Genomic DNA, 26428 nt, shown 5'->3' on the forward strand with positions numbered 1-26428 from the left:
TGGCAGGGGATTTCTTGGCGGAAGCAGCCTGACAGGTTGTCACCACCTCGGGCTGGGGCTCACCTCACTTCTCCCAGCTAAGGGAAAGGGCACAACATAGCTGGGGCTCCACCATGAGCCTTGGAGCTTCAGCCCCACCGACAGAGGTGAGCAATGAGGCTGAAGGTGAGGGATGAAGGGAAGGGATGAGGAAGAGGGGGGCTGTGGGAATGGGCATGAGAGCAAGGATGGTCGTGGGGATGCGTGGGGGCACCCACAGGGACACCAGCAGGACTCCTGTGGGTATGAGAATGAGGAACCCACAGGGATGGGGTGAGGACACCCATGGAGATAGTGGTGAGGATGCTTACGAGCACGGGGGTGAGGATGGCTGTGGAGACGAGGCGAGGACAGCCACGGAGGTGACCGTGAGGACGGCTGTGGGGATGGGGCGATGACCCTTGAGGGGATGAGGTAAGGACAGCATAGGGACAGTGCTCGGAACAGCCGTGGGGACAGGGCTGAGGCTGCCACTGGGCCGCGTTACGGACGCCCGCAGGCACGGGGTTGAGGACGCACAGGGCAGCGGCAGGCGCGGGCACGCCGGAGCCCCGCGGAGCAGGCCCTGCCCGGCCGCACAGGCGGTCCCGGCCGCGGGCGGAGTCGCCGGGCCGTTTCGCTTTCGGAGTGGGGCGACGGGGCGGGCCCGGCGGCACGGAAGTGCGGCGCTGAGCGCCCGCGGGGCCTTCCCCGGGCGGCGGGGCCGACGGCAGGTGAATCCGGGCGCCGTCCCCGGGCACGAGGGGGAGACGTCCAAGCGGCCCCGAGGACGAGCCGGAAGAGCACGGGGCCCGCGGCAGGGCGAGCCCCGGTGAGCGCCTCCGCCTCTCCGCAGGGCCCGCGGGCTCCCGGGGAGCCGGAGCCCGGCGCTGCTCCCCGAGGACGGCGGCTCCCCGCAGGCGACCATGGCGGCCCGCAGCCGCCGCCGCCAGGTGAGAGCCCCGCACTGCGGCGCGGCCCGGCCCGGGGCGGCCGGCGAGGGAGCGGGGAGAGCGAGAGGCTCGGGCTCCGCCACGCTGCCCGGGACCTGGGCGGGCCGGGGGCTCCTAACGATCCCCGACCGCCGCTTTCTCCTCCGTAGGTGCTCGGCGGGACCGGGAGCCACCGGCTGAGGGCGGCCGGAGCGAGCGAGGCACGGCGGCCGGAGCGCCGGTAGAGCGATGCAGACAGGTGAGCCGGGGCGGGCTCCTTGGTTCTCGTGGTGCTCGTCCGGCTCTCGCTGCTCGGCGGCTCTCCGTGAGCCGTGCGGGAGGACGAGCCTGGCGCGTCAGCAGCGGTGATGCGCGGAAGGAGCAAGAGCGACCCGACCCGACTGGGGTGTATGTGCTCGTCCCGATGTACTCCAGTGCTGTGATCGGTGTTGGTCACCTCACTGCCAGAAGGTCATCGAGGACCTGAAGAGTGTCCAGGGAAGGGCAACGAAGCTGTGAGGGGTCTGGAGCACAACTGTTATGGGGATCTGGGATGGGTCAGTGTGGAGGAGGCTCGGGGGAGACCTCATTGCTCTCTGTAACTCCCTGAAGGGAGGTTGTGGCGAGGTGGGTGTTGGCCTCTGCTCCTAAGTGAGAGAATGAGAGGTGATGGCCATAGGTTGCACCAGGGGAGGTTCGGGTTGGATATTAGGAAAAATGTATTCCCTGAAAGAGCAGTGGTGCATTGGAACAGGCAGCCCAGGGAGGTGTGGAGTTATCATCCCTGGAGGTGTTCAGGAACCGTGCAGATGTAGTACTTAGAGATGTGGTTTAGTGGGAGATACTGGTGGTAGGTGGATGGTTGGACCAGATGATCTTTGAGGTCTTTTCCAACCTTCATGATTCTATGATTTTGTGACCCGTTCAGTGCCACCCCAGTGGTGTCCATCTCTTTGCTTGTGTTGCAAACCCACACCTGTTTCCCAACAGCCATTGTGATCACCGAGCAGCCGGTCTCTGTCTCCGTTCCTGTTGGGTACTCCTTCACTCTGCACTGCAGAGCCGAGGCCCACACCTCACTGCAGTACCAGTGGTTTTGTCAGTGCCAGGTAATGTTGTGAGCAGGGGTGACTTTCCTCATTGCATTGGGCCAGCTCCATGCCCTGCAGTGAGGTGAGCTGGCCCTCTGTAGCAGTGCAGGTGGGCAGTGGGAGGTTGGAAGAGATTAGAGGAGATGTGGTAGTACAGATATGCTTGCCAAGGGTTTCCACTCCTTCTTTCTCCCCATATCCACGTGAGGAGGTGACACAATCAGGGATTCCAGCTTTTTCTGCCTTTAAAGGGGCTTGCTGGTGCCTTCTGCTACCAGCAGTGATGGGGGGACTTGCTGCCTACTGCCTGTGTTTTCCCTGTAGTCTGTCCGCTACCAGATTCCTGGTGCCACCAAGCAAGACTTGCCCATCACTGCACAGCAGACCCAACTCTACACTTGCAGAATTAATGACCTCTACAGAAATGTGATCTTCTCTGACTGGGTGAAGGTGGAGGTTCATCCATACGTTGCCGGAGGTACAAACATGTCTTCTAGCTTTGCTCTGTTCTCTGCTTTGCACAGACATTACTGGATATCACACCAGTGGTCCTTTTTGGTTTCTGGGGCATTGTGTCCTTTGAGCTCAAGTCATTATATGGGAGAACTGCTCCAGTGATGTGGATCTAAGCAAAACCACTGTGTCTATGCTCTAGTTATTTCAGGTCCCTGTCATGATCCTGGCAACCCCAGCTTGTATTTACCGTCTTGCCCTGCTGACCACTCACCATGGGTTTACCAGAGGGAAGTTATACTGGGTGTTTGCTGCTAGGTGTTTGCATAGGGCAGAGGGACTGGATGAGGCAGTCTGGCTATTTGAAAGCTGGGCAAAGTAACTTAGGGTGTGCCTGACCTCAGCATGTTGGCTGCACCCTTAGCAGGAAAGAGTAAGCATCGACAGGAATCAAGGCACATTTGGGACTGGGAAGCAAGAGGCAGTGCTTTGTTGTGTCATATGCTGTCATATATTGCTCTCAAGGATTCCCTCCTCCTGGGTCAGAAAGGTGTATTGGTGACACTGTAAGCACAGCCATCCTGTGGAATGGCATCTCCTGGTGTGGGTGGAAAAAGTTTACTTCTCTGTCAAAACACGTGGACTGCACAGAAAAAAATAAATATTGTTTTCTCCCCTCACAGAGGGAATACTAATTCCTTGCCTCTACTTCACAGGATTGCTCCCTCAGCTCTGGCAAGGAGAACCAGTCATCATCCTCAACCCCACTGACCAGAAGGTGGAAGTTGGAAAACCACTACAGCTGCAGTGTGCTGCCGTTGGGGTCCCAGCCCCCAGCTACCAGTGGTACCGAAACGGGAACGTGCTGGAACACCAGAAGAAAAAAAAACTCTGGGTAACATTACCTCGGGATGGTTCAGAAACTTTGGCTACTGAGGTGGGTGATGGGAGAAGCCCAATGGGATGGTGTGCATGGGAGAGCTTCAGAAGCCTTGGAGAGACTGCTGAAAATTTTATGCTGTTGTCGTCCTCAATATGAGGATGACACAGTCCTTCAGTCTAGCTCTTATCTGTATGTAGAGGCTCAGGAGTGCTTTGATCTGCATGGTCAGGTGAATGCCAGCAGAAAGCTGTCTCTCTTTGCCTGTCTTCCCCCTTTCTTCAGCCCTGGAGAAAGAGCCTTGTGCTCAGCCATTTCCCTGCACTGCACAGATCCCCCTTGTTACTTTGATAGCCCTGACTGAAGGACTGGGGTTGAAGAGGGAATACGTTTTATGGGATTCTTTAAAAGCTGTGGATGTTTTTCTCTAGGAAATAAGAGATTCACAGATGTGCCAGCATTAAGGGCTCTCAGCAGGCCTCTCATACCTTCTTGTAGCAGCACAAGAAGAGCTATTGTATACATGTGCAAGGTGTTGTGGGTGTGGAGTGATGAAGCTGTGGTAATGGTGTGTGCCTGCAGGAAAGCTAGAAAGAAAAGCAGTTATTCACAGCAGGAGAGAGTCATGGAGTCAGCAAAAGGTCTGATTTTATGGTAGTTCATTGGCTGAGTGCAAGTCAACACTGTCTTCTTGTTGCAAGAAAGGCAGTTTTCTTCCTGGAATGTCACTTGAAGGGCAATAAAGGCAAGAGAGCCAAGCTCTTCTCAGATGGTGTTATGAGGGACCATGGTCTCAAACAGCACTTTTCCCAGGGAAGCTCTGGAAAAGATTCTTCCTTTATGGGTAGATGGTGCAGCAGTGGAGTACATACCCAGAGAGGCAGTGAGATCTCTGTCATTAGAGATTTTCAAGACCTGTCTTGACAAAGCTGCAGCTGACTTGACACAGTTGTGGCTTTAGTTCCTCTCTGAGTAGGAGGCTGGGCTGGAGAACCACAGAAGTCTTTGCAAGCAGCACTGCTGGGGTTCTTGAGCTGCTTCAGGAGGGTTGGATACAAATGGGAAACATACTACATGATAGAAATCTAGAAAATGTCACCCAGGAGGAAAATTGGGAACCTTCTGGTGTTGGCCACGTGCTGTCCTGCTTGAGTGGCTCCCAGGGGCAGAGTATGGCTGTGACACAGTTTCAGGGCTGGTGGATAAAGAAAGGAGAGCATTTGGGCAAAGCACTTTTGCTCTTTGGAAGAAAACTGTCACCATAAATAATGTAATTTAATTTTTGATCTGTCTAGATCACCCAAACCAAAGTCAGCGACTCTGGCACATACCTCTGCTGTGCCTCCAACAGCCGTGGAGAGCACTGGACCAACGCAGTGGACATTCGCATAGGTGAGCAGAGCTAAACCATGTCTGCTTTGCAGCAAATCATCTTCTGGCATGAAAGGAAATTAGACAATTTTAGTGAACTTGCATGGAGATACCAAGCTGGTAGATGAAGTGCTGAGATGTTATCCTAGGGCTCACTTTGTGCACGGGAAACTGGGCTCAGGATTGTGGGATTAGAAGAGCTAGAACGCATAGCCCTCCCCAGCTTGAACAGACTTAGTAACAAGAAAAAAAGAATGCCACTGGTTTTAAAAACCGCTTCTGCAGGGAGCCAAATATGGGAGTGGAGTGGGGATCTGAGAGATGCAGGAGTGTCCTGGCAATCCTGCAGCAGCTGTCATGGGAACAGCTTTCAGAGCACAAATTCACACCCTGGATATACTGGATGATCTCAGCAGAGCTGCACGTGTACCCCTGAGCTGGGGACGCAGGCATCAGTCAGCACCGTGATAAATGTGATTCCTGATAACAGGGTTCAGAAATAGTTAAGGAAGCGGCATCTGCAAAAGAAAAAAAAAACAGCAGTCTTCCCACCAGACTGCAGTGCAGCTTTGAATGCTGCTGTGCCCTGCAGTCTGTAGGAAACCTGCCACATTAGGCTGTGCTCTCAGATGCCTATTGCAGCTTTTCTTGCCCTGTCAAGTTACTGATTTAATAGATTCCCCAACAAGGTGTAGCAGGGTCCTTCATTAAGGTGAATTTACAGCCTCACTGAGTTGAAGCGATCTGCTTGGATGCATCGTGCTGGAGAGGATGGTGTTTATTTTGGGAAGGTTCAGGTCCATTGGGCTGGCAGCCCAGGGCAGATGCTGTGTGTGCTGTGGAACCTGATGGATCCTGGGGAGAAGATGGATCCCGGGAGCCTTGGGCATGCTCTGCCTCCAATGTGACAGCTACTTTGGCTGTGTGTCTTTGCGATGCTGTGAGACGAGTGTAGCTTTGTGGGCTCTTTACTCCACCTAGAGAATTTTCTATGCCATAAGCTTTTCATCTAATGTTTTTCACTGGCATTAAAATCTCTCCAGGGTGCATATTGGTTCTCTATAATCTGAGAGCCTTGTGTACTCTCCTTGCCTCTTTGCTACTTGTAAAGCAGTGCCCAGGAGTAACAGACAGCATGAACAGACTGAGTTGGTTTCCAAATGTTACAGCTGGATAGCTTTAAAATGAGACAAGCAGCTCTGTCAGAGACAGAAAAAAGACGAACAGGTTTGTTCTGGTGGCTTTCCAGGCATTCCTGGAACTGCAGTACCTAGACTGTCACAAACCCATGGGGCCGGATGGGATCCACTTGAGGGTGCTGAGGGAGCTGTTGGAAGTGCTCATAAAGCTCCTTTGGACTGTCTGTCAGCAATGGGGAAGCTCCCAGGAGACAGGAGACTACCAGTGTGACTCCCATCTACTAGATAGGTTGGAAAGAGGATTTGGGAAATCACAGATCTGTCAGCCTGACCTCAGTATGGGGAAGGTCATGGAACAGATCATATTGAACGTGATCACTCGGCATGTGCGGGACTGAATGCAAGTGTGGTAATCCAAGTTGGGAGAAAGTACTGCTGGGCGTGAGGGCAGGAGGGCCCTACAGAGGGATCTGGACAAACTGCATCAAGGGACTGAGGCCAATGGGATGAAGTTGAACAAGACCACGTACCAGATCCTGCACTTTGGTCACAAGCCCATGCATTGCTACAGGCTTGGGGCAGAGAGGCTGGCAAGCTATGCAGAGGAAAAGGATCTGGGGTTGTTAGTCAAGAGCCATGTGAACATGTGCCAGTGGAGTGCCCAGCTGGGCAAGAAGGCAAATGGCATCTTGGCTTGTATCAGGAATAGCACAGCCAGCAGGAACAGGGAGGTGATTGTCCCTCTGTATTTGGCACCGGTGAGGCTGCATCTCCAGTGTTCATATTTGGGCACCTCACTGCCAGAAAGACATCGAGGTCCTGAACTGCGTCCAGAGAAGGGCAATGGAGCAGTGAGGTATCTGGAGAGGAAGAGGCTCAGGGGAGACCTTATCACTCCGTACAACACCCTGAGAGCAGGTTGTGGCAAGGTGGAGATCAGCCTCTTTTCCTGGGTAACAGTGATAGGATGAGAGGTAATAGCCTTAAATGACACTAGGGAAGGCTTACGTTGGATATTAGGAAAAATTTCTTCTCTGAACATGCTGTCCAGGGAAGTGGTGGAGTCACCATCCCTGGAATTGTTCAGGAACTGTGGAGATGGGGCACTGAGGGACTTGGTTTAGTGGCCATGGTGGTGATGGCTCCACAGTTAGACTAGATGATCTTAGAGGTCTTTTCCAACCTTAAAGATTCTATGATTCTTTAATTAGCAGTACAGTCATTACTGTGTATTCAGATGCTAAAGTCTTCCAGACCCGTAAGATTTACACAATTAAAATATGCCCTTACTTTTTTTTCATATAAGTTTCAGGCTTTTCACTGAGCTGGATTGGTTTTTGTAATATGAAGATCTCTATCTGTCATGATAATGATGATTTTCAGAGGCTTCATGCTGGGAACGCTCAGGGGTGGGATTCCTGCATGGATGCCCTGCTGCTCTTCAGCAGGTCAGCTAATGGAGTGGCCTTTCTGAGCTGGAACAGCTGAAATTCAGGAGAAGGCAAACTAGGGTGCTGAAGGTGCTGGGAATATTATCACCACCAAGAGCAAACAGTCAGCTTCCTTCCTGCTCATAGGAAGTAGCTCTCTATTTTGAAGCTTATGTTGACTGAGTTTCTTCGTGGAATCATTCTGTTTCCCCTGCCTGCCCTTTCTCCCAGCTCTGTTTCCCAGCCACTTGCACATAGCCACTCTTCTCTCCGGCATGCCCTGGCCTTCATCCCCAACCACTTTCTGTCCCCCTTAGCTGCCAAAATGGGATTTCAGAGAAATCCCAAAGGCCCACACAGATAGGCTCCTCAAATGAGCAGACTAGGGTTAACAAGGAAGCGGCAAAAAACATGCTTGAGGAGCAGCCTGTTTTACTTCTGCAGTTGCAGAAGGGGTGCAGATGCACTGTGTGATCCAGCTTTGCATTGCCAGGGGCCATGGGAACAGGTTCCAGACCTGCCATGGGATCTAGCGCAGGGATGCTGCATGCTGGACAGAGACTTACCATTCCCCTCTTTCTTTTCCAGGCACCTGTCGCTCTGAGAAGCTATTTGGTGAGTACTGTCTTTTCTTGAGAAATTATTCCCTTAATTAAAAGTCAAGCTCCAGAATAGATAGGAGGGGAGGGCATTGATGCGTTTTTCCTGCCCAGGCCGTTTCAAGCTTTTATGACAATGCTGCCACAGGCTCTTTGCTTTCTGGATCAGATCTGTAAGGCACAGGATGAGTCTTGTCCCCTGCCAAGACCTCATCTGTCTCACCATGTGGAGTAAGATTATTCCTAATGAGTAACCCAACCTCAGCCTCCACGTCTGCCAAATGACAATGAAGTCTGCTTTGCACAACACCTTTTCCTTGTTTGAAATACCTCCTTGGATCAGAGCAAAGCTCCTTGCTCCCACAGTTGCTGAAACCCATGAATCTGATTTTCCCACAGGGAAAATGGGGGTTAAAATGAAAGCAGGAGATGGAGTTTCCTTCCTTTCTCCCTTGGGGAAAGGTACTTCTGAAGCTATAGCTCAGAGCTTTCCCCTCCCAGGCACCACCAGTATTTGAGACAAACATGGCAGGACCTGTGCAAGAAATCCTCAGTAACGCTGATCCTCCGCTGCTCCTGGAGTTTTGCTTCCCAAGTGGAAACTTTTCAGGTCTTTCTTTCAAAATAATGCCTTGTGTATTTTATTCAAATGTTGAAAAAGCTGAGGGCTTTCTGGAGGGCGTTGCAGGCTTGTGACAGGCCTAACCTTCCTTCCTAAAAGTGAGAAAGGATTTCCCCTGTCCTCATGCCAACCACAGGAAGTTAGACCTTGCTACCTGCTGAGCACTTACAAGTTTGTCACTTGTTTCTGTTAGCTACAGGCAAGCTAGCACTTTTAGTGGGCAACAACCATTACCAGCATCATCCAAACCTGATGGCTCCCGTCACAGATGTGTTTGAGCTGAGTCTTCTTCTGAAGCAGCTGGGCTTCCAAGTTGTTTCTCTCCTGGACTTGAACAAGGCTGAGATGGTGGCAGCAGTCAGTCGGTTCCTACAGCTCCTGGAGAAAGGAGTCTATGGTAAGGCAGCAGTTTATGTACAGGTGGCAGCAGTCAGAGAAAGGGAAGAGCAGAGATTTGGCAATTTCTCTAACAGCTATTGTGTTAAAATAACAATAATAAATAAGTTAGGGGCTCTGCTAACCCACTTTTCTTTATGTGGGTTAGGGTATCCCTGCAGCACAGTCTGCAGTGGTGCCAGGCTTGGCAGAAATCCCAGGTAAACACCATTCAATTTGGGCCAGGTTACATGCAGGCAAAATAGGTTTTTCTCCATCATGTGGCTAACCTCTGACTCGATTAGCATGGTTTTGTGCTTGGGTTTTGGGAAGCCAGTGCTTCTGATGGTGAATGGGAGAGGGTGTTTACATTTTTCTTTAAATGACAAAGTTTAGGAGGTTGGTTGTGGATTGCCCCACGCACTCCTTTGTCAAGTCAGTAGCTCCTTTTGATCTCTGATTGGCTACAGTTGGCCAAAATTTACTTATTTCTCAATCCTGATGTTTGAACCTCTGACAGGCTTTTTGCAGAAGCACATATTCCCAGCTGTAGACAGGTGGCATTTGCAGTTTAACTTCCTGGGGAAGTGTTCCATAAACACAAAACCAAAGAGCCCATCTTGTGAGTCTTAAAGCAGGTGTTCAGAATTTCGTGGTGAAAGTAGCTTCCTTGGGATTTCTGAGATTCTTCCAGCATGATGGATACTCTAAAAACACCTGGCAGATGTTTGCTGGGTTTTGGTAGTTTTTTTTTTATGCTTTGAAACATCAGCATGAGGCACAGTCTGCTTTGAGCTTATCTTCACCACCCTCTCAGCTGAGTGGCATGCCAAGGGATTGAGGCAGCAAAAGTCAACATAGGGCCAATTTCATCTGTGAGGCTAGGAGTTGTGCAATGGATAGAGATGAGGCCCCGAGTGAAATACTGCAAAGCTCCCTCATTCCCAGAGGCACTGACTCACTCAGGGAGGCTGAGTTGGCAGAGAAAGGCAGCAGGCAGTGGTTGCTGCTCCAGCCCTGTGTCATCTGACAACAGCGTAGTCCTGTGACTTCACTTGCAGATTCCTTTTCTGGTTGCTCTCTGAAATCCCCTTTCGTCTCAGGTTTTGTCTCCTCTCCTGAGCCAGAGTATTCCCTGGGGAGCTGCTGTGCTCCTTCCACGTCTGTGTAAGGCGCTGCCGATCCTACCTTGTATGTAGTGCCTGAAGACCAAATGTGTGGGTTTTTTTTTCCATGGTAATTCCCCTGTTTTCATAAGCAGTGGAGAGGAAAAAGATTGGGGAATGGGAAACCATTCGTGCTGTCATGCCTTATTTATACTTCCAGTGCTTTTCTGCTTTTGTGGCCATTGATCCTTCCTGGCAAAATTGATTTTGTGCACTGGCAAGGAAAACATAAACAGCTGAGCTACTGAACCCTGACAAGCCTCAAGTGTTTGCTTGGCATAGCCTGCCTCAAATAGTGGTTTTCTTTACAGCTTTCTAAGCTGAGCAGTCTGTTATTTGGAAGCAGTGAACCTTGGCATGGGCCAGTCCCCACAGTGTGATCAAGTGGAAGATGTTTGCTCTAATTGGGTGGCATCCAGACCTAGGGTGGAGTGTTGGGTCTGTCTGCCTGCTGATTGCCCCAGGTCTTCTGAATGATGCTGCCTCTCACTGATCCATCTTCTAGCATTTTTTCACCTGTTTTCTTTGCATGAGATTGAAAGAACCAGGTGAAGCACAAATCCTTGAAATTAACTTGTCTTTTTATTAGAAATGCATGTTTAGAGGAAGCTAGCAACTCCTTCTAAACACTGTATATCCATTTTTTTCAAGGCAGTAGCTCCAGGATAAACACCTAAAACTGACTGAGAGAGTCAGTTTTGACATAGCTCACACAGATGATGGTGAGACAGCAGTGTGTTGCCCCATTATGGCCTTTGCTGATGAGGAGAGTTGGGCTTTGTTGTCTCTTTAATTCCTAATTGCCTTTCCAGCAGCTGCAGGCTGTTTTTAGACCCCCCCCCCCCCCTTCACCTCCACATGCCCAGCCCAGCCCCTTCTTCCAGGCCTTGGAGCCCAACAACTGAGTAGTTTCTACTGGCCTTTTTCTTGCTTCTTGAACTGAAGTCCCTAGAACTGGACATAGGATGTAAGTGGAGTCTCCTTAAGGTCAATGGTGGTGCTGACAACTTCCCTTGCTTTGCCAGTCCCGTGTCTCCTAAGGTAGCTCTGCTCCCAGGTGCTGGCTCATCTTTAGCGGGGTGGCTGCTGTGTTTCCTCTTCCTTATCTCTAGCATTACTGTTCAACCAGTGCTGAGCCCCAGCCAAAATGTTGACTGGTCTGAGTGCAGGACTTCATGCTTTTTGTTACTCAACCTCATCACAGGTTTCTCAAGCCCAGAGCAAAAAAAGGTTTCATTTCAGGCAGAATGGTATCGCATGCCTGGATGTTTGAGGTGATCCAGAAGCTTCTGTGATTCACTTCAGTGGCTCATCTGACTGCTTTTTCTCCAGCTCTCCTCTTACAAAAAGAGCAGTGCATTTTGAAGGACCCAAACATCCTCTGAGTAATCTAATTATATGGCCAAACAAGATATCAGACAAACAAGATATCTCCCCAGCTGTTATTTCAAGTGTCCTAAAAAGTTCTGAGTCAAAAATGTCGGAAATGCAACAAAAGCAAAAACTTAGAAGGGAAATACTAGGAACATGCCGTCATGCGTTAATTAAGCTGCATGTTGACATTTCCTGTATTATAAGCAGTGCCTGGAGCTTCCCCTTTTTAATTTGGTACTCGGAAGCTTGTCTCTGATCAGTTTTTGACTCACAAGATGTGGGCAGTGTTGAAATGTAACTTGGGAAAAAAAACAAAATGCCTTTTCCCCTCTGGGCAAAATGTTGACATTCCTGTTCAGAAAGAGCAATTCAGTCCAGAAGAGATTTGCAGCAAAATTGTTCAGCTCGTGAAGTTCCTGTCTTTCTGTTTGAACTCAAGTCACTGTGGCTTAAATAGCACAGGGAGCAAAGGTGCAAAACAAGGTCCCCAAAGTTAGGAGATTTGATAATTTAATGATTCTCTGTGGGTTTTTCTGTAATACTTCAGTTCTTTCCAAGTGTCAGTGATGTTCTTAGGCATAGTATGTCATCAACTCCATTATAAGTTCAGAAATGGTGTCAGAGAGATAAAAGCCAGAAGTGCTTGACTATTTTAGGGTCCAATCTTGAAAGATCTGTATCTGATTTTTCCACAGTTCTTCCCATTTTATACTCTTTTATATTCTCAGAGGAGCTTTTGTGGCTTTGATTTGCTAGTTATGAAAGTTTAAAACTTGTGCAAATCTGAGCCCTCTGTTTCTGGCTGTTGATCCCTAAGAAGAGGAACCCAAATCTCGTGGGTTCCTGTGAGAACAGCCATTTGAGTAACTTTCCATTGTCCCCTGAGAACGGAAACTCAAGAAAGATGACTTTAGGCCTCATTACTATGAGGTCATGGTTTCACTCCATGGGATGAGGTCATGCTTTCAGTCCTTCAACTCCTGTCCCATTCACTGCATCCCTTCCAGCAGCAGAGATGTGAGTTTCTTGCAAACTACAGGGGCAGGAAGAGTGGAAGAAAATAAAGGAGAGATTATTCAATGAAGCATGGGCTTTGGCAGTGAATCTGACTTAAGAATTTCTTCTACTTTTGCCTTGTAGTCTTTTGTTCTCATTTCTGACCTCTCATTCTTCTCTGTACCTCAATTGCGGTAGTGCAACTGCTTGCATCACCTCACAGAGCTATTTTTAACAGATTTCAGTTCCCCAAGTTGTCTTTCAGCAGCATCCCCCACGCAGTTCTATCAGTGCTGGGAAACCAACACACAGCTTCTTTTTGGGAAGCTACAGCCCACCTAGGGGTTCTTGTGCAGAAGAAAAGCCCTTCACTGAACACGTGTGGGGGTTGGAGAAGCACCAGCTTTGGTCATGCCATGCTCATCTGTGCTGGCTTTCCAGCATGGATGTTCCCATGTTACTGTCTCTTGTGAATGCTGAAACCACTGTTATGTTTCTTGTGCTCCTAAACAAAATTGGCATTGGATGTTGGACTTGCCACCGACACCTGGATGAGTCTGTCTCTTCTCCCACCTTACAGGGCTGGTATCTGTTTTGAGGTTTTGAAGCACATGGTCCACATGTTCTGGACATCTCTCTCTGTTTTTCTCAGTCTCATTTTTCACTGTCTCATAGACATATAAATACTAGCAGACCTTTGAAAACCAAAGAATATTTCCCATCATCTGAGCCTCTGTGAATCTGTCCTGAACTAGGTAGCTGAGCAGCTTCTTCTTTGAAATGTTGTTGAAGTATTGTTGCTCAGGGTGAAATGCTTTGTCTATTGTCACATTCTTGCAAAGAGATCTTTTTTTTCTTTGCCAAATATTTGTTCAAAGGTGGTATTCAGCCTGGTAGATGCCAAGCCTGGATGTTGTTGCACAAATGATTACGGATTAGCAAACTTATAAACCTGGTGACTTTGGTGTCTCTTAAAGAGCTGCTGGAAACCACAAATACAAAAGAGCCTCTCAGGGCTGCTCCACTGAAGGGCATGGATTTGAAAAAAGTCAGGTCTTTGAGGTCAGGGTAGCTCAAGTTGTCTGCCTAGAAATGCTCCTAGTGTAAGTGTCCCAAGCCAGTACCCCTACAGGGTAGGAGGTAGGAGATGGCTGTGGAGAGCTGGCTGCAGACCTGCAAGCTTGCATCGTGACTCATCTTCTCCTCTCCATGTTCCCAGCTATATTCTACTATGCTGGGCATGGGTATGAACATCTGGGGAGGAACTACATGGTCCCTGTTGATGCTCCACAACTGTACGCCCCTGAGAACTGCATCAGCGTGCAGAGGATCCTTCAGAAGATGCAGCAGCAGCAGACGGCCCTGAACCTGATCCTGCTGGACACCTGCAGGAAATGGTAGGTGCTCTTCCTCCTTCCTCACTGGGACAGGCAGAGCATAGCATTTCAAGGGGTTGGGGAAACAGCTGCCAGCTTCATCAGTAATGGGTTCCTGTACAACTACGTGAGACGTTCTTATGGATTTTCAAGAGCACGTCCTCTGTTGCACTGGCAAGGTCTCTGTGAAAGGTTATATATCTGTGTCATGAAATCAGCAAGGCTGTCAGGTTTTGCAGGATCTCCTGGGAAGCCCAGTTGGTCACGTGTAGGATACAGCTTTGTAAGCATCAGATCCTGCCTGAGATGTGCTAGGGAGAAGGGAGATGAAAAAGCCTGCCAAATGCAGGCTATTTGAGCAGGTTGCCTGGAGTGTTGTTGTGTTTTTGTTACCATCTCAGTGAGAAGAGTGCGACACGACAGGAAAAATATGTCAAGCCATACTACTTGGTTTTACTTCTCTAAAGGCTTCTGAAGTTACATTGTGAAGTGGGACCAAGGCTGCTGCTGAGGGCAGGGATCAGCTTTTCCTCTCTCAGTGTGGAAAGCCCATCATCCTCCTGTGACCTGCAGATTTCCATCCTGCAAGCTTGTGAGCTGCAGAAAATTACTAGTTGCCCAATTTCAGCAGAGGTAGTTAGGCTTATCCAGTAGAAGTTGTCATTGTTTCATTTATTTGGGGCTCCTGAGAGGGGCTTCCTATCCTCCTTACAGGACAGGAAGAATCTGGAGGCTGAAGGAAGAAAATTCTCCGTCTTCTTTCTGTGGTTCTGCACTGAGCAATGGAAGGACAACTTTTGATACCACTGTCTTGAAAGAGCTGCCAGGCCCATCAAAGACTCTTTGGCATCTTTTAGCTGCAGAGGTGGGAACATAGCTTTGAATAGCTTACAAGCTATTCTAAGTTGCACTGAGAGTTACCCTGCCTTCTGCAGCTCTGAACTGTCAATGGTGATAGAGCTTGCTGTCCTTTGATACCTGCCCCATATGCCTCATAGTGAAGCATCACTGTGTTCCCTCTGCAACTCACTACTGCTGCATGGAGGAGAGAGCTCTAGTTCCCTGTCCCAAGGCTGCTGAGAGCCCTTGCTGAGCAGATCTGCTGAATCATCAGCACAGCTCCTGCCAGATCTGGTGGCAGAGGTTATCCCAGGAACTTGTCCAGATGTCAAATGTTGCGCCTGAAAATAGCTGGCGTATGTGATGGGGAGGCAGCTTTGCTACATGGAGGCTCTCTGGGGATTCTAACATGAACAGCAACAATCTATGAAATGGTTTTGAGCTGATACCTCCTTCCTTGGTGTTGCTGGCCATTGATGTGCTCAGTGAATTTTACTGCACTTTGGGAGCAGGGTGTGATGTGAGAACTACTCTGATGTTATGTGGCTGTTTTTCTCTCTTCCTCCCCCAGTCTCACACTTTTTCCCTCCCCTTTCCCACAGCAAGCACAGCACTTTGTGCACTAGGTGTTATCACTGGGCACACAGCAGATAGCTGTGGAAGCTCCCTGCTTGGGCTTGTTTTTCTAAGAAGTCACTGTTTCAGCTCAGCAAAGCCTTTGGATTTCATAGTTGTGTGTGTTCACAACACCCAGTAAAACAGGACTCCTGGGGCCTCCTTTCCCAATGTCCTTTTTGTTAAATTGCTGTTGTGAATTGCAGGTGGCTGTTGCTTTTCCATGGCTTGCCCAGCCATGCACAGACCAGGAGGAGCAGTGTGTGTGCTAAGGAGGATTTCACACCAAGTATCTCTTCTCCCCATATGTTGGCATCAGAAATACCAGGGAGATGAGAAAGGCCTGGCTCCTTTGCCAAGTGGTAGCAGATGTTCAGCTTCAGCACAGGAGGAATCAGGGACGTGGAGCATGCGTGTAACCTAGTACATTCATGTGCTGGTTTTGGGAGGATGCGATTGCCTCTTCCAGGAATTCCCTGATTTATGAGAGCTTCTGGTTGTGCTGCTTAGGGCAGGAAAAGGACACCATCTTCTGCCTGGGATGCAGATGAGAACTGAACTGCATGAATGCAGTCTGAATGCAGTCTGAATGAACCTTTACTGGAGCTCTGCCATGCTCTCTGATATCAGACATCTCCATGCCTTTGGTCACGGTCTGGAAATGCCCTGCTGAACTTTGTCTTCTTCTAAGGCTGGGGACTGTGGCCTATTTCCACTGCACGCACTAGATGGCTTTACTGGTGCCATCACAAAAGCTTTGCACCAACCTCTGTTGGTCCAGCCTCAGGTCATTGTCTCCAGCACGCAGACAACAGTACCTCAGCTTATTTGGAGATCTGATCTCTCATTTCTTCTTGGACCTGGAATCCCAGATTTCTACATTCATTTAGGAACATCTAGGGGGTAGATAAATCTCTCTGTTCACTGTTCATATTTAGATGCATGTCTCCTTTCCAACATTTTCTCTTTTCATGATCTTTAGAAAATTTACACAAGCCAGATTAATGCTGCCATTAAACATCTCCAGACTGTTGCACCAGTAGTAGGTAGCTTTCTAGTGCTGGCAATGCAGTGATCCCTTCTGCTCTTCTTGGTGTGCCAACTTCAGCCCCAGCAAGCTCTTCTAGAATTGAATAGGACTGAGTAACACCACCTCTGTGCTCTTTTCTGTTTGCAATCAGGAACATATCCATATTACTGGTGTAGGTCTCCTATCTCAGAGGCAACCAGTCCCCATGTTCTCCAGTCTGTCTGGAGTCAGATTTGCTCCTAGGCAAGGCTTGCCATGAGTTTTACCATGACATATGCTTTAGTGGAAACTAGGACTGTCACTCCTGATATACCCAACCTTGGAAATAACAGGTCACCATCTAGGTGCTCACTGAGCTACATCTAGACAAGGGTGTCAAAACCAATATTGAGCTCTGAGATGTAATTGCATATACTGATCCCATCTGGCCATGTATCAGCTTTAATTTCCTGGGGCACAAGGTATGTCCATGGGCTAAAAGAGAACTGTGGGGCACCCCGGAGCTTTGGGACAGGCAGTCAAACTGTAGCCACAAGCTGTGCTTCTGTGCGCACCTCTGAGTCCCTTGAATTTGTGAAAAATTAGCCTCAGGAGAGGGGAGGCAAGGTTGCAACCACAGCTCTAGGTTCATATGCTGTGTAGAGAGCAGATCACTGGTGCAGATAGGTCAGAGGTGGCCCTGACTGCTCATTTCTCCCTAGTTTTGTGTTCTTGGGATTCCTGGCTTTAGTCTGTTGCTGCCCTACTAGCACGAGTGTTTATTTTTTATATGAAGTCTGTTCTGATTGCCATCCACAGAGGTGAATTTCATGGAGCACACTGGCTCTGCACTCCGGGCATGCTCTGATAAATGCTCTCAATACTGACTGGTATCTTCATCTCCTCTTACAGGTACAACCCAGAGTGTGCCCTCTCCCAGGTACAGCCGCTGGAGCCCTGGGGCAATACTGTTTATGGCTATGCCACGTAAGTGTGTTTTGCTGTGCCCACACTATGACACAGGAAAAAATACTGGCTATTTGCATAGCTTCATGCTTGGAGACTTTTAGAAGCTTGAGAATGCCTTTCTCATGTTTCCTCCATTTTTCCTCCATCTCTCACCCTTTTATCTCTAGTATTTCCTATTCAGACACTTCTTTTCTTCCTCCTAATGTTGCCAGTGGCAGCTGTTCATCAGTTAAAGGGTACTTGTGAAGGCGACGTCAGCTCCTGTCATCTCCTTTCCCAGGCCTGAACCTGATTCCCAAAGTATGTGTGCCTCAGGCATGACATCTCGAACCTCCTGAGATGAGGATGAGCTTACTGCTCAACTCTAGTTCTGTAGGCTGTTCAGCTGCTGTCACCCACTGAGGCTGGCAAAAGAAGCAGTGCTCTCCTCCTCTGACCCCTTTCTCTACTTTTTTCCCATCCTATTCCCTTCCCACCTTCTCCTGAGCTAATATCAAGCACTTTGCACCATTGCATGAGAGGCTAATTCACACTTAGCTGGCGCAGCCTGAATAGAGTCAGCAAGCCCTGGCTCACCTCCAGAACTTCCTCCCGTCTCAGAAAGGTAAAGGCAAGTCATTCCCCTTGCAGGAGTGAAGATGCAGAAGCCTATGAGTTGCAGGATGGGGAGTTCAGCTCTGGGATCTTCATGAAATATTTGAAGAAACATATTTTGCAGGAGAAGAAAGTTACGCACATGCTGGAGGATGTATTAGAAGGTAAAGGAGTGGTTTGTACCAGAGCTAGAAATGTATTTCCCTAGCAGGGGTGAGAAAAAATATCAGCAGAAACCAAATCCTAGCAAGGGAGAGAGGGAAGATCAGCACCCCCATTTTTCCTTCCCAGAAATGAAGTTGCAGGCTGTACCCCATACAAGGTTTTAGTGACCTGGCAGCATGGACCAGTATGTTGATGTAGGGTCTGAAAGGCAGGATGTTAAATAAGGAACCTGGAGTGACACTTGTGCCACTAAAATGTCTCCTCCAGACCTTGGCCGGGATCCCATGGTCACTGGGAAGCAGGTGATGGAGATCAAGCACACTCTGAAGGAAGCCCGTTCCCTAACAGACCCCATCTGCCCCATGGGAGCAGCTGCAGAGCGCTGGGGATGCAGCCACGGTGAGTTGTGTGGGGAGCAGCCAGGCAAGGCAGGAGGGAGCAGAGGGATCCTGTGCCCCTCACAGGCACCAGCCTGCAGGGAGGTGGCAGTGGGACCCCCACAGGAGCCGACCTCTCACCCTGTTCTGCTTTGCCTTGCAGAGCCCCCAAGCGAAACAGTGACGTTCCCCTGTGGGGTGCAGGCAGAGCTTCGCTTCCACCGGCTTTTCTCCAATGTGCTGTCTGTCTGCGCCAAGCTGCAGGACCTCCCAGTCCACGTCACTGATGCACAGCTCATGCTCCGCCAGCCCACTGTGAGTCCTTTGTGGGGGATGCTGGGCCCGTTCCCCTCGATTCCCGCTGCAGCAGCAAAGGGAGGGGGATCATAGTGAACCTGAGGGCTGAAGCTGCAGAAGGATCCCCTCCACTCTTAATGCTGTCACTGACTTTGTGCAAGTGCTCTGTGCCTTATAAATGCTCCCTCCACGTCTCAGTGGCCTGCCTTGCTTTTAATGCATTATGAAAAGGATTTAGTACCGGTTTCGGTGCCCTTAACCAGTTTTTTCTCGGGTGCTTTCTGGCCTGCCTGATTGAATTATTGCCTTTAATCTGATTGATATGAAAAGCCTGTCCATTTTCTGTGTTTGGAAACAGATCTGGCTTTTTGAATGATGCTGTTTTAACCCACTGTTATAAAATAACTCCATGCAACAATACATCCTCTGCACTTGTTCTGTGTTGAGCCATACCAGCTTCCGTGAATCTTTCCTGCTCTGGTGGCCTCTGCACTATCTCTAAGGATCTAATCCTCTTTGCTGCTCCTTTTTGCTAACAGTCTTCCTCGTTTTCTGTAGTCCCTTTGCTGAAGGATAGCATGACTGTAACTGGATCTTTCTGCCCTTGTTGCTTGTGGAGCGATACTGCCCTCAGATACCTTATTGTCACTGGTGTGGAGCAGTGCATCCAGCGGAGGTCTGGAGCTTGATCCTACCTGCCACCGAGCCAGAGCATCATTTCTCCTTGTGAGCTCCCTTAACATGCATGAAAATTGTGTGCATGTGTGTGCACATCCACTCTGCAGCAGCGCTTGTGGGGAAGAGGAGACCCGTATGCTTGCTTTTGCATAGAGGGCTGGCACAGGAGAAACTCGGGGCAGACCAGAAAGGGACCCAGGAGAGCAGGTGGGATCGATCCCCCGTCCTTGTCCTTTTCCCCAGCAGTGGTAGCCCACACTGACCTCCGGTGGTGTTTGCTGACATGGCAGCACATCCTGGCTCTGGGTTGCAGTTGGTCTGCTCCATTAGACACCTACAGCAAGGCCACTCTACGCATCTTTGGGACCAGCCCAGAGATGCGAGGTTGTCTGTAAGAGGGCACCTGGCTCCTGTATGTTTTAAGCCCTGTGGAATGAGCCCAGGGAGATATTTGGTTGAGGCTATGGCAATTTTTGCATTTGCCATGTTCTGCCTACAAAAGTGGGGAGCCTGAGCTTGCAGTAAGCTTGTCAGAGATAATCACAATGGTGTTTTCTAGCACTGATCCATTTTCTTTAATTTTGTAGTGTGGGCGTTCTCTCCCGTCCCTCATCTTGCATTTTATTTGACAGACAGTGTTCTCAGAGAGAAAGACTATTTTAGGATATAAGTTGAAATAAATTATGCGGAGATCTAAGGCATCCCCATTTTTTAATCTGTACTGTCTGAATGTCTACTTTCTCTGTTGGATCTCCTTATTTTGAAGTCAAGTCACTTGCTCTGGAGCTGTTTGACCTAATGGCCTCCCCAGTCACATTCCTTCCATTTTTGTAGAATCATTGAGTTTGGAAAAGACCTCTAAGATCATCTAGTTCAGCTATCAACTCCACCCCCACCATGGCCCCTAAACCATGTCCCCCAGTGCCACATATCCACAGTTCTTAACTCCTCCAGGGACAGTGACTCCACCACATCCCTGTGCAGATACATATGAATAACAACTTGCTGTCAGCTAAGGAGCTTTGAATCACACATGTCAAGACTTTAATTGATTCCTTGAGATGAGGTCAGTCCTTGCCCAGATAACTGTCTTGAAGGTCACTGATTTCAAGAGTTTTTTTTGTTTTGTTTTTGTTTTTTTGTTTTTTGTTTTTGTTTTTGTGAGTGTCAACCCTGGAGAGATGAGAGGTCCAGGAGAGCTGGTGGGTTTTTAAGGATCTCCCTCTTGGCTCAGAGATCCCAGTGAGCAGGAAAGCAGGCAAAGACAGAGAGGCCTGCATGAGTGTGTTGGGAGCTCCTAATTGATCTCAGACATACACAAGTCTGTGGGACCTGACAGGATGCACCCTCAAGTGCTGAAGAAGCCAGCAGATGTCACTGTGAGGCTGCTTTCTATCATGGCAGCCAGGGCAGGTACCTGAACTTGAGCAAGAAAGACCTGAGAGTGTCCAGCGAAGTGCCATGGGGGTACTGAAGGACTTGGAGCATCTCTTCTACGAGGAGAGGCTGAGAGAGCTGAAGACTGGAGAAGGGGAGGCTCAGGGGGACTTAATCCATGTCCATAAACGCCTGCAGGTTCCTATAAAGTGGCACAGCAGTGCAAGGTGCTGAAAGACAAGCAAGGCTGTTACTTAGCAGATGCAAGGTCTGGACATGGACGGGAGTAAGCAGTAGTTATGCTGTGCATAATGGGGGAAACAACCAGGTCATTGTGGTCAGTCCACAGCCTGCTTTGGACAACCAAAGCAGGGCAGAAAACTGCTGAGGTTACAACAAGAGCTCCCAGATGTGTGTGAGCTCTCCTCAGTGTTGCTGAGTGCTGAGTTTGGGACCATTTCCTTCCCGTGTCTGTGCCAGAGAGATGCAGCACATCTCTTTGGGATATTCAGCTCTTGGGACTGGCTTGGTACCATTCAGGGACACTATGTGGTTAACCCAATCCAGATTCCTGGTGCTGCCTGGCGTCCCATGCACCATGTTTTATGTTGTAATGGAGTATTGCTATATTCATGCTAGTCACACCCATAATGTTGAATTTTTCTTGGGATGAAAATAGGGCGTCACAGCCCAATTGCAAACCAATAGACAGACACTCAGGAGAAGAATGTTTTGTGCAAGAACAGATCTGAGCCCTGCCCTGCTAGCTGGAACCAAACTGTGATGTTAATCTCTGAAGGTTCACAGTGGCTGGTAATGCAATTGCAAAAGGAGGCACTTAAAAGTCATCTGATCCACTGCACATCAGTGACTGCAAGGAGAAAAAAGGGGACACAGCCCAGCCCCAGCTTCAACAGGCACCTTCCTAACGCTATTGAAAGTACAGGCACCACCTTTAACTCAAAGTGTTGATGATTTTCCTGTTGCAGGGCTGGCAGTGCTGACTGCATGCTCATCCTGTCCTCACCTAAGTGCATACTGCAGCACAAGGTCAGCAGTATCAGGTGAGATGGAGCAGGCTGGGTGCTGTAGGAGCATTCTGCACCCTTTTGCAGGCCTGCATCAATGGCGTCCAGGATGACTTCCTTTGTGCTTCTGTTTTGTCTGCAGGTTTAGTTTAACCCAGCTGCTGGGCTCAGCATAACAGTATCCACATTTGGGATTTGGAGCAGATATCTGATGCAATGAGCCAAGCAAGAAGAGGGCAGGAGAGGGCAGTATTTGTTTGCAGAAAGTGTTCTGCGTTGCAGTCTGTCTCCCATTTCAGTTCAGGCTGGCCAAAGACTCCCTGTGCAGGACAGCTGCTCCACCCCCCTATGAGCTGTGTCCACCCTTTGTTGGCACATCCACCTCCCTTTTTGCCAGGTCCATTTGCTGCCCTGATCTATCCTAAATGCTTTCCAGTTTTTCTTTCCAGTAGCAAGTTGCTAGGCATAGAGATGGAATTTGACTTTGCTTTATACAGTGATAAATGCTTTTCTTCAGCCTGCCTCCCTCCAATGGACCTGCTGGGTCAGCAGCAGTGGGATAAACAACTTTTACTCCCATTCTTCCAGCCTTGCAGGCAAAAGCTACTCTGATGCCTGCAAATCCAGCGTTTAGGATTCAGCATTTTAGCTTCTACTGCCAGTATTCTTCTGGCCAGAAACAAATTGCTTTGGCCTTCTGCAGGCTGCAGTTCAGGGGATGTTCTTGGAGACAAGTGTTACTGATGAGGATCTTAGAGAGAGGGAACTGTTCTGGAGAAATTTGAGTAATTAGGCAGGAAATGACAGTTCTGTAAATGACAGGGTCTAACTCATTACCCAGCACAACTCAGATCTCCCTCCATCTATGCCCTTGGGAAGCTCCTTACTCCCTCCTCCACAGGCCTCTTACACTACAGATCATTGTGGTACTGGCTTTTGCTGCTATCTACACGACTGGAAATCCCATAACAGAGATTTCCTGCCCTCAGAGGGTGTTCAGCTAGGTTTTGCCACTGATCTACTTGAGATAAGTGTGTAAAATCTGTATTCCTGCTGCTTGCGTTCTGTAGTACTTCAGTTAGGGTATACCACATTGCCACCAGACCAAGTGTCAAGGGCACAGGCCAGCCCGGGCACTGCTGTGTAGAGAAGCAGCATGTTTGATGGGCAGCTGTGTCTCCATGCCCAGGCAGATGCTGAGATTTCCTCACATTTCCTTTGTTTTCCTGACCTAGGAAGTGGACGATGTTGCCAATCTGGAAGAGAGCCACCCAGACCAAATGGATTCTCTGCTCACCTCTGTTTACAAGCAGGAGGAGCTGGACTGCGTCTTCCAACTCTGTGGACTACAGAAAATTCAGGTAGAGTATACAGTGCAATTTCCTGCAGCCTCACAGAAGCAGTACTTCCCACTGCTGCTGGCTGTCCACCTCTGACTGTGTAACTCTTGGCTCCATGCAGAAGATGCTCAGCGTCTGGGGTGTCAGCACCATGCCCAGATGCTTGTTAGCAGAGCTTGTTGGTGGGCACAAAAGCTTGCTTTTCTCTTGCTTCACTCTCTATTTCCAGTGCCTGACCAGAGAGGCTGTTCCTTGCCTGTGGCAGGCTCACAGAGGTCAGAGTAGCCCAAATGTTGTGGATGAAGGATGTCTCAATAAGCATTGTGCTTGCCTGAGAGATGGACTTGAACTTGAGCAGCAGGAGAGATTATTTCCTGCTGTCAGAGTGGTACTACTGAGCTTGAGCCAGACTGCCTCCTTGGCACTCTTCAAAAGACTATTTAAAGACCACATGAGAGGCATTATTACTAGTCTCCTGGCTTGGTTCTTCCAGCAAGTCCTTTCTCTGCAAATAGCAGCATGCACCTTGTTTCTCCCTTAGTTTTTTCTCCTCTAGCATCCAGCCAGTGGGTCTTGCCAGATGCTTATCTGCAGGGCTCCACACAGGCTCACCCTGAACATTGCTCTCGAGCTGCTGTGTGGATCTGCCTACAGTGAGCAGCATTAGCCAGGTAGGATACGTGCCTCAGCATATGACAGCTCTTTCAGCACTTGATTGTTTCCAGAGTTCTTTCCTTGAGCCCTTCCCAAGCTTTTAAATGCTGATATGAGAGGTGGACCCTGTTGCCTGCCAGGCATATAGGAAAAATCTCCTTTGTGCTGCATGAACCATCTCCCTGCTTTGTACACCCAGGCATCTTGAGCACAGCCCCATGCTAAGGCTCCATATTCAGGGGGGTGGCTACCACAAGCCTGTTATTTTCTGAATCTTTCACCATATATTATAAAGATAACTGCAAATGGATCTTTGCAGAGTGCTGCTGTTTGAAACTGTCTTTTTTTTTGTACTGTGGCATATGTCCTTTAAGTGGTTCACATCTGTGCCCTTGCATGCCTTCCTCTTGTGTGTGCAGTGCTGTGCTTTGGCAAGGATGGACATGATGACCAGGGTGGATGTCATGGCATTTCCTCTAACCCAAGGCCTCGGTGCTCTCAGTGACCTATTCAGTGAGGTCTCCAGTGAGGTGGCCCAGTCTCAGGACAAGTCCTGAAATTCAGAAATTGTGGCTCAGGCCTGTAGATGCCATAAATGTACATAGCAGCTTACTTCCTGAGGCAGCAGCATTGCCCTGGCACACCACAGCATGGGGCTGTAAGCCTTCAGAATGGCAGCTGAGCCCATCGAGCGTTCTGACGGAGCAAAAAGCTCTGCTTCAGCTCTTCTGCCCAATTCACTTTGTGTCCTTTGTTCTTTCCTTCCAGATGGATGTGGTCCTGCAGTTGGATTTGCATTACACCCAGCTGAGCACAAAGCAGAGGACTTGTGAAAGCCTGCAGAAAATCCTCCCAAAATTGCTGCTGGGGCAGTTTTTCACCCGAAGGAACTACACCCGGCCCAGCTATGACAGCACTCCAGCCCGGACAGACCCCAGTGGGGCCCTGAGGACAGGCACTAGTCGCAGCTTGCCCAGCAGCAACCCCTCCAAGTCCAGCAGTGAGCCGGAGGAAAATGATGAGCGCAGCATGAGCGAGCTCTGCTCAGCCCTGCTGCGGGCTGGCCCAGGGCAAGAGCACCCCTGACTCCATGAGCTGGCATGCACAGCCTTCAGATGTTAACGCAGCAGAACTGAGCTGCTTTCCAGGCTTAGCGATCACCCTGTCAAAATGAAATTTCTGCAGACATCGCCAAGGTGTCATTGTCACGTCTGGCAGAGGACCTGGCCTCTCGACAAGTCATAATATTGGCAGGTGGCACCCACCAGTGCTTACAGTCAAGGGCACAGGCTGATACTTTCTGCAAATCAGGGTTTGCTAAGCAAGTGCCTGAAAGCAGGATTTGCAGCATTAACTGTCTTGAGAAACACACACTACAAACACTACAGTCCTGCAGTACAGCACAGGCACCGTCTCAAAACCCACAACTGCTGATTGTTACCACTTTTGCAAGGGACGCAAGGAGTGACCAAGGGACTCAGATCAGACTGGGTCGGTGTGTAAGCTTTCCCCTGGGGTTGCACGAGAGTTTTCCCTCCTTGCGTGTGTCAAAGCAGGTTTTAAATTATGTGTTTATGTATTTCTACTGAATGTATTTATACTCTGGGCAAGAAAATTGCTTGCTCGTAAAAGCAAGCATGCCCCTTCTAGTCTGTTACACGGGGGCATAAGATGGAGTTAGATCCTATGTGGTCTTGAGTTCCTCTGACACAGAATCCCCGATGTGAAGGGGACGGAAAAGACCGGAGTGGAGAAGGAAAAACCTCAAAAAAAAAATCATTATTAGTGCCGCTATTTTTCCAAAGTGCCTGCCTCAATGTGCATTCACTGCAGGCAACTCAAAGCACTACCTTCTGTAGAGAACCAGTCATCCCGGGAGAGCCATGGGTGAGGAGGGCCAGCCTGAGCAGCTGCAGTCCCCTCCCTGCCTGCCCCTCTGATTGTTGTTGAGTAATGGTTTTGACAGAGCTTTGCAGGGGAGGGCAATCCAACAGTGTAAAGGAAGCCAGTGACCCCACTGAGGTGTGAGATCTCCGTCCTACATCTTGGAGGTCAAAGACTCCTTGAGAAGTCAAGGTTGATGGGATGGGGAAAGTTCCTGAGCTCTAAAAGAGGGAATGAGTGAATATTTTCTAAGTTTTCGTTCTCCTTCAGCAGTGTGTCTTTCCACAGTGGGGACTGTCTATTGCAGCATGGAAAAATATGAACTGCTTCTTCCAGATAAACCATCCTACAGATGCTGGAAGCCAGTCCAAAGAGAACAGAGGAGGCTTTTATTCTCGGAGTGAGTAGAGCCAGGAGAAAGAGGAGAGGCCCCATCTGGCTGAAGTTGAGAAAGTCTCCTAGGAAAAAACGTAAAGCTCAAAAAAAATAATAATACAATATGTAGTTTAAATTAGATGGACTGATAGAAAAACCTAACCAGAAAATAATAAACTAATTGAAGGGAGAACCAAAGATTAAGTCAACACCAGCAGAAACTTAAGACAGGTCAGTGGGAATTGTTGTGCAGGCATCTGGGAGGGATTATACACACCCTTCTGTACCACCGGGGCAAAACATGTCCCTGGCTCTTATAGCAAGTGTCATCTCCTGTAATTAGTAATCTAATTCATAGCAAGACTGTATTTTTTTCTAAATAAAACACTACTGGTGTTTTTGGA

The 26428-nt window shown here is 49.1% G+C and overlaps 1 protein-coding gene across 9 annotated transcripts; it reads left to right on the plus strand.

Moving 5' to 3' along the window:
• Positions 1-26428, plus strand: LOC104912747 (mucosa-associated lymphoid tissue lymphoma translocation protein 1-like). 9 transcript variants are annotated; one of them, XM_085233834.1, is made up of 16 exons: positions 911-971; positions 1121-1209; positions 1941-2059; positions 2366-2519; positions 3211-3431; positions 4670-4766; positions 7903-7929; positions 8729-8932; positions 13666-13843; positions 17199-17273; positions 17886-18013; positions 18282-18413; positions 18555-18706; positions 23007-23132; positions 23668-23782; positions 24534-24670. In XM_085233834.1, the coding sequence occupies exons 2-15, from the start codon at positions 1200-1202 to the stop codon at positions 23776-23778; spliced, it is 1734 nt and encodes a 577-aa protein (XP_085089960.1). In that variant the 5' UTR covers positions 911-971; positions 1121-1199; the 3' UTR covers positions 23779-23782; positions 24534-24670. The 9 variants fall into 9 exon arrangements, with proteins under 9 accessions (XP_085089957.1, XP_085089962.1, XP_085089960.1 ...); XM_085233831.1 differs by lacking the exons at positions 911-971; positions 23668-23782 and adding an exon at positions 1-146 and having other exon boundaries at positions 24534-26428; XM_085233830.1 differs by lacking the exon at positions 23668-23782 and having other exon boundaries at positions 24534-26428.

Source organism: Meleagris gallopavo, chromosome 12 (genome assembly GCF_905368555.1).
Source record: "Meleagris gallopavo chromosome 12, MGAL_WU_HG_1.1, whole genome shotgun sequence".
Taxonomy (NCBI): Eukaryota; Metazoa; Chordata; class Aves; order Galliformes; family Phasianidae; genus Meleagris; species Meleagris gallopavo.

Excerpts from the sequence above, each read along its gene's own strand:
- LOC104912747 (XM_085233831.1), top strand. Across the intron at positions 17,274-17,885 it reads ACTGTTTATGGCTATGCCAC|GAGTGAAGATGCAGAAGCCT; the intron begins GTAAGTGTGTTT and ends TTCCCCTTGCAG. Across the intron at positions 18,707-23,006 it reads TCATGCTCCGCCAGCCCACT|GAAGTGGACGATGTTGCCAA; the intron begins GTGAGTCCTTTG and ends TTCCTGACCTAG.